Source organism: Ictalurus furcatus, unplaced genomic scaffold (assembly GCF_023375685.1).
Source record: "Ictalurus furcatus strain D&B unplaced genomic scaffold, Billie_1.0 scf7, whole genome shotgun sequence".
In the NCBI taxonomy this organism is placed as follows: Eukaryota; Metazoa; Chordata; class Actinopteri; order Siluriformes; family Ictaluridae; genus Ictalurus; species Ictalurus furcatus.
In genome coordinates this window covers 340,076-347,203 of record NW_026521056.1, presented here as the reverse complement: position 1 = coordinate 347,203, position 7,128 = coordinate 340,076, and the positions used below count along the sequence as shown (strand labels likewise).

The window sequence follows — 7,128 nt, the reverse complement described above, 5'->3', positions numbered from 1 at the left end:
AGAAAATGGGCTCAGAACAGTTATACATTACAGCATCCATTAGTTATGGATCACTGAACTTCTGAGATATATTTCTAAAAGAATATGACATTTGTCTATTTTGATTAAGAAGTTTTTTTTTCTTTAAAATTAGAAATAAACAAGGTTTTAGAATTTTGAATAATAAAGGAAATAGGAAATGTTCGTTTTATTTTGTTATGTTCATTGAAATAACAATATTTTGTAAATGTTCATTGAAATAACAAAAAAAGGAAATGTTCAACATTTTCAATAATTGATGTTCAAGATTCTGCACTATTTCTAGGTAAATGTGCAGATCCCTGGTTAGTTTAGATTTGGCATTAGCCAAGGAAATCCAGGATCTCCCAGTCAATGTCCTCCAGAGTCTGATTAGCTTCCTGTGCATGACCCATCTCCTCGGTGATGCTGTGCTGGCACCAGAGCTTCTGAATATTTCTGTAGCGCATTCCTCCATCTGGGAGGGAAAGAGAATGATATAAACAGTGATTTAAACACAAATTTTACAAGACATGTTGAGCATCTTGTTTGAGTTCTCACCTGAGCCCTTGGACAGTTCTCCATAGTCATCGAGGTACAGGAAAAGAACCTATTTCTCCCTCACCCTGTAAAAGACAGCAGAGGCTCATGTACTGCAAGCTAGGACTTGACAATGCCTACAAATGCTGTATATTCACAACCATAAATGTTAATTCAGCAGGAATGTCTCAACTCCAGGCCTATTGCTGGATTACTGAGATGTTGAGGAGTGTTGGGAGGAAAGGAAGCTTGAAACTGTGTAGGATGGAGTGTTTCTAGGACAGGGTGGAGGCCCACTAGTATAAGAAGTCATGTATTAATAAATGAAGAAAATGAATGTAGTTTTTTAAACATTTTGGAATATGCTTGTTATGTAACATAATATTTGACCAGTTAATTGATTATTACATCCTCTTTCAATAATAAACTGTATTCCTTGCTTATAAATAGTTTATTATGGAACTTCAAATTAATGTGTTATTCGGAGTATTTTTAACAAGCTGCTGTTATTGTTCTTATTTAGTAGCTTTACAGCTTCCTTCCCAAAATGAGTAACCCATGTGTGAGGGATTATTGCGGACTAATTCACACCAATGCCCAGCCCTGATATAAACAGGCAATGCACCTATAAGACATGGCAATCAACACAGATGTGTCTTCCTTCTAACCTGAGGAAAATGCTAACACCAGCTCAGCAAACAAAGATGTGTGCAGTACACGCTCCAACGTCCTCACCCTCCAGCTCAGTCTGGCAGCAGCTGCTCTGAGATCACAGCATCGTGCCACACACCAAGCACAGAGTTTGAGCTCAAGACTTAACTCCATCTGACTTAGGACAGCTACAAAAACAATGGAGGTTATAAACTAAAAAGCAATAACTAGAGATGTCCACCAGAATTCTATTCTATTAAGCAGATACTGGGTATAAATGAATGCAACTCAGTGCACACACTCACGTGAAGCTGAAAGCCTGGTTGATCAGTGCACAGTAATCCTCTGGCAAATCAATTAGCTTATTGGATTCCCGAGGAAAACTACACACACACACACACACACACACACAAAAAACACCACATTGAAACCATTCAGTCTTAACCCTCTTACCCCTTAGTTCCCACAGTATTATGTCCCATAACCCTATATTCCCCAGAGAAACAGCACGCCAACCCTGAGTTCCTGGGCCAAAGTCACCATTTTAATTTTAACATTTTTAGGCCTTGAAAAAACTTAATAATGTATTTGTGTAATATTACTTTGAAAATGAAGCAGTTCAGTGTTTTTACTCCACTTAGAGCACAATTATTTACTAGAGAAGTTATAAAATCCTAAAATCCTTATACTCATTTAGAAATACCATGTCTCTGAGCTGCAACCGTGTGCTTCCAAGCAGAGCAGCGCCTGTGGATGCTGACACATCAGCTAAATACGCCAGCAATCTTGTTTGAATAATACTCTTAATTATAAGCAGGTGATTGAAGAGTGATGTCTCCATAACACAGGCATTAAGATTAAAATGCAGTAGTGGATTTATGCTGCCTGAGCTAAAGCCTAACCTCACCAGGCTCGACATGTTAGACAGAATTGTGCAGTCCGAGAGGTCAGAGGTGAGATCTGATGGCTTGATTAAAACCAGGCTGTGGTTCAGTAGGAGTGCACGTAGCACGGTTCTGCACTAAAATGGACCTTCTCTTTTTCTGAAATTGGTAGAACAGAGTGTAGTGATTGAGTGTAGAGTCTGGGGTTAACATCTCTAATGCACATCCAGAAGGGAAGTCTCTGAGTTTTCTGCTTCTGATGGAAGTGTACACCTGATGTATAAATAGGTGGGTGTGATACTGGCAGATCTGTGTGTGGTGTGGGTTGCAGGCATTGGGGGGTAAAATAATTTTAAAAAATAGTCAAGTGCACATAGCAAGCTTTGTTTCATGCTTTGTGTCAATGATCAGCTCACTGTATTGGGACAAAAAAAAAAAAATATCCGCAGATCGCATATTTAAGCCAAACACATCCAATTTCGATCTACATCTTATCGATCACCACACATCCATGAAGACTTTCCTGTACATCACAGATTAGGTTTTTGACTTTTCAGTGACAAAACATCCAGACTGATTGATTAATACTAGCTAATTTATTGTGATTGCTCATATAGAGGTCATATTATTTTCTAGACAAACTATTTACTGTTAGCTGCTGATTCTATTGCCTATATCCACAAACGTTTGAAAGCAGCAAAAGTTTTTATTTGGGATTAAGTAGAAGGCTGTCTAGAAGTAACATTTTGCTCAACTCCTCACCTCTGCCAGCAGTGAGAGTGCATGAGGTGGCCACAGCTGCCGGTATGGGTACCAAAGGACAGGTCAGGGTGCATGAAGAGGGGATCATAGCTCTCTGCAACACACATGTATCCTCCAGAAATAAGCACACTGGCTACTCAAACCTATCCAATTACTTGACTTGCACACTGTAACCATACTGTAAACCATAACCTTACCTGGATTGTGAGGGGGTCTTTTGCGGTTCTTGGACATGACCGTAGAGCGTTGGACAAAGGCAGCGAGCACCATGGCGGTGCCATCAGGTAGGATCTCCTGCACTTCGTGACACAGGATACACATCTCCATCTGCCTCCTCTCTCCTCCTCTGGCACGCCAACGACGAGGTCCCACACACACCAGAGCACTGTCACATGAACTGGGGCTGTACCAAGCAGAGACAGATGGTTACGAGTACACTATAACCTTAATTTTATGTTAAGGTACCTCTGAATTTGTTAAAATAATCAATGTTGAATAAATGGGTTCATCTTTTTTTAATCACCAGGAAATCGCTAAAAATGGCCTAGGATCCTCTCTACTCATTTACCCCAACAGAAAATGCTCTAAATGAATATGCAAGATAAAGAGTTTAAGGATGGGAATTTACTTATGTTATGTGAAGACCACCATTATATGCAAGAACTTTTAGGACAAAGAACTGACAACTGCTCAGCAAAGTCAAGGAACTGTTGATGCATGCATTTACTGACATAAATGTACTGATTGGATATTGAGAATACAATACAAGTTGACTTATTAAGAACACTGCGTCACTACGAGCATGCTTAGGTACCTATGCTCTGCTGATGTAGAGGCTGAGGCGTCCAGATCCTCTGAATCCTGCGTGAGCAGATCTATGTACTTATTGATAAAATGACTCTGGCTCTCTAATGTTTGAGCCATGGTCTTTTTCCAGCACAGTTCAGCTTTCTTTTTTCTCTCTGCTTTGTCTTTGTCCCACACAGTCTGAAACACACACACACACACGTAGATTTAAGCTCTTCAACACTTTAAAGGGTAATGGTTAATATGTCCGTGGAATAGAAAGTTGCTCAAAGTCTGACCTCCTTGTGACAGTGCCCTGTTCCTTCACAGGGAGGTGCAGCAGCTGTGCACTCACGCATCGTTTTAATGCTAACCACCATCTGTGTAGAAAAAGATACATAATTTAGGAAAATACTTTTACAAGAAAACGATACAGCAGTGCAGTTAGAACTATATGCACACACAATCAAATCTTGCAAAACTAAGCATATGTTCAATAGAACACATTTGTGCACTAAAAAGTATATATACACACACACACACACACACACACACACCATACCATTAAATACTGAAGATGCATTAAATTTTACTAACATTTAATTTGCCTGTTTCTCTTCAAAGTACATACTACAATACATCATTAGCCTTGGCCTACACCATGGCCTTTATATGTACATGTTCTGCCTGGTGCAGGTGTCCTGACAGTTTTCACTATATGGAAAATAAAATGCATACATCACAGTGCATGGAAATTCAGTTTGTGTAGTAAGCAATCCTTACATGTCATTTAAATATTCATGTTGACATACAGCTTTTAAATAATACGCACAATAAGCCACATCAAAACACCCCTAGGGCCACCTACAGATGATCAGCAGCAAAACCGCTTTGTGACAGTGAAGCATTTGTGCTTCTCCGTGGTGAGAGGTGCTGCTTTGCCTACCGGCCACGCCACCTTGAGCAGTGTTGCACTGCTTGGATTTCAAACAGGTCTTGATGATGCAGCACTGCTTTAAACTTCATGGTAGAAGTGCTCATCTTTTGTATGTTGCGCCTACCTTCAGTGAGCGAATTGCAAAACATGCTAGGCTGCCACCTGGTGGACATATTAGGTGCACGCATAGAGAGAGTAAGGCAAATTGCAAACATAATCAAGATGTAATTTTACTTCAAGGATTCAGCGAATCATGTCTTTGTGCACTTCCAAGTGAGGCGCACGCTGCAAGGTCTCTAACAGAGCCAGGATGCTTGGAGTGTTGCCGGAGGCTTCACCGGGACCTGTGATACAAGAACCACAGATCTAACTACAGGCTTGAGGTTTTGAGATTGTGTGAGATGATGTACAAAACTTACGGGAGATTTTGAGGGTGAAGTTGAAAGTAACTTCATCGTCATCCCCAATGTTCTCTAGCTGTTGCTGCTCCTCCAGCAGAGCCATGCCCATCAAGTGCAGCACCTGTAGCAACACACACATACAGAATTGTGAACACTACTCAGTCATTAAAAAGTGATGCTCATGAACACAGCATAGCAAGTGGAATTTTGTTGAATTTACTACACTATCATGTCATTTTAACAAAACATCCAAACATTTACTCTCTGCAGCATGGACTCAGACCAGTGTCCTCCACTGGGCTCCATAGCCCACTGCAGCACAGCTCCCAGCATGTCAAGCAGCACGTCACACTGCAGAATGTCTACCAAGCTGGCAAACAGTGGGCAGAATGGAGGCAGGGCTACGACACACACAGACACTCACACTTCAGCAATCTGCATTCAACTGACCAATCATTTTCAGATATTCAATTCAATTCAATTCAATTTTATTTGTATAGCGCTTTTTACAATAGACATTGTCTCAAAGCAGCTTTACAGAAATATCAACATGGTATACAGATATTAAAGGTGCGAATTTATCCCAACTGAGCAAGCCACTGAGTGGCGACGGTGGCAAGGAAAAACTCCCTAAGATGTTTTAAGAGGAAGAAACCTTGAGAGGAACCCGACTCAGAAGGGAACCCATCCTCATCTGGGTAACAACAGATAGTGTGAAAAAGTTCATTATGGATTTATATGAAGTCTGTATGGCCTTAGGAGCAGCCGTAGTCCCAGCAGTCTGGAATTAAAGAAGATTTGAGCTCCATCCAGAGGCAGAAAGGATCTGGATCTCTAGTATCTCCATAAATTCATGTGGGGCTCGGCGAAAGGAGAGAGGGAGAAAAAAGATTATTATGACTGCGAAGTAGTAGAACAGAATCTAGTCAGGGTAGGCTTGAGTAAACAAATACGTTTTAAGCCTAGACTTAAACACTGAGACTGTGTCTGAGTCCCGAACACTAATAGGAAGACTGTTCCATAACTGTGGGGCTCTATAAGAGAAAGCTCTTCCCCCTGCTGTAGCCTTCACTATTCGAGGTACCGTCAAATAGCCTGCATCTTTTGATCTAAGTAGGCGTGGCGGATGATATAAAACCAAAAGGTCGCTTAGATATTGTGGCGCAAGACCATTTAGTGCTTTATAGGTTAATAAAAGTATTTTATAGTTAATGCGAGATTTTACTGGGAGCCAATGCAGTATTGATAATATCGGTGTGATATGGTCGTACCTTCTAGTTCTAGTTAGGACTCTAGCAGCTGCATTCTGGACTAACTGGAGCTTATTTATATTCCTACTGGAACATCCAGACAGTAAGGCATTACAGTAATCTAATCTAGAGGTGACGAAAGCATGAACTAGTATTTCCGCATCATGTAGTGACAATATGTTTCTTATTTTAGAAATATTTCTGAGATGAAAGAAGGCTATCCTAGTAATATTATCTACATGAGCATCAAATGATAGGCTGGAGTCAATAATCACTCCAAGGTCTTTAACTGCTGCACATGATGAAACAGAAAGACCATCCAGAGTAACCATGTGATCAGAAAGATTACTTCTAGCTACACGTGGGCCTAATAAAAGTATTTCTGTTTTATCAGAATTAAGTAGAAGGAAGTTAGTTAACATCCAATGTCTAATGTCCTTTACACAATCCTCAGCTTTACTAAGCTTCTGTCTGTCCTCTGGCTTCGCTGAAACATACAACTGTGTATCATCAGCATAACAGTGGAAGCTAATTCCATGTTTACGAATAATTTGACCTAGGGGTAGCATATATAAAGTAAAGAGCAGTGGGCCTAAAACAGAACCCTGTGGAACTCCAAAAGTAACCTCAGTACGCATGGAGAATTCACCATTTACATCTACGAACTGATAACGATCGGTCAGATAAGACCTGAGCCAGGAGAGGACTGTTCCCTTAATACCAACAACATTTTCTAATCTATCAAGGAGAATAGTGTGATCTATAGTATCAAAAGCTGCACTAAGGTCGAGTAACACAAGCAGTGAGACACAACCCTGATCGTAGGTCAGTAGAAGGTCATTTACTACTTTAACTAATGCTGTCTCTGTGCTATGATGAGGTCTAAACCCTGACTGATACATTTCATGAATGTTATTCCT

The 7,128-nt window shown here is 40.4% G+C and overlaps 1 protein-coding gene and 1 long non-coding RNA gene across 2 annotated transcripts; both read right to left on the bottom strand.

Annotated features, from left to right (window-relative positions):
- Positions 1–231: 231 nt before the first annotated feature.
- On the bottom strand, positions 232–1,737 carry LOC128605015 (uncharacterized). Its single transcript, XR_008385442.1, has 3 exons — positions 1,206–1,737; positions 559–623; positions 232–475 (listed from the first exon to the last, which is right to left on the bottom strand). It is a non-coding gene; the product is annotated as an uncharacterized LOC128605015 (long non-coding RNA).
- A 327-nt stretch (positions 1,738–2,064) lies between these two features.
- LOC128605012 (E3 ubiquitin-protein ligase UBR2-like) lies at positions 2,065–5,084 on the bottom strand. The gene is made up of 5 exons (XM_053620120.1): positions 4,977–5,084; positions 3,920–4,000; positions 3,649–3,821; positions 3,032–3,237; positions 2,065–2,928 (listed from the first exon to the last, which is right to left on the bottom strand). Exons 1-5 carry the CDS (start codon positions 5,016–5,018, stop codon positions 2,831–2,833), a joined length of 600 nt encoding a protein of 199 aa, XP_053476095.1. The 5' UTR covers positions 5,019–5,084; the 3' UTR covers positions 2,065–2,830.
- Positions 5,085–7,128: the final 2,044 nt, after the last annotated feature.

Excerpts from the sequence above, each read along its gene's own strand:
- LOC128605012 (XM_053620120.1), bottom strand. The coding sequence starts at position 5,018 with ATGACGATGAAGTTACTTTCAACTTCACCCTCAAAATCTCCC. Across the intron at positions 3,238-3,648 it reads TCTACATCAGCAGAGCATAG|CCCCAGTTCATGTGACAGTG; the intron begins GTACCTAAGCAT and ends TGCTTGGTACAG. Across the intron at positions 2,929-3,031 it reads AAGACCCCCTCACAATCCAG|AGAGCTATGATCCCCTCTTC; the intron begins GTAAGGTTATGG and ends TGTGTGTTGCAG.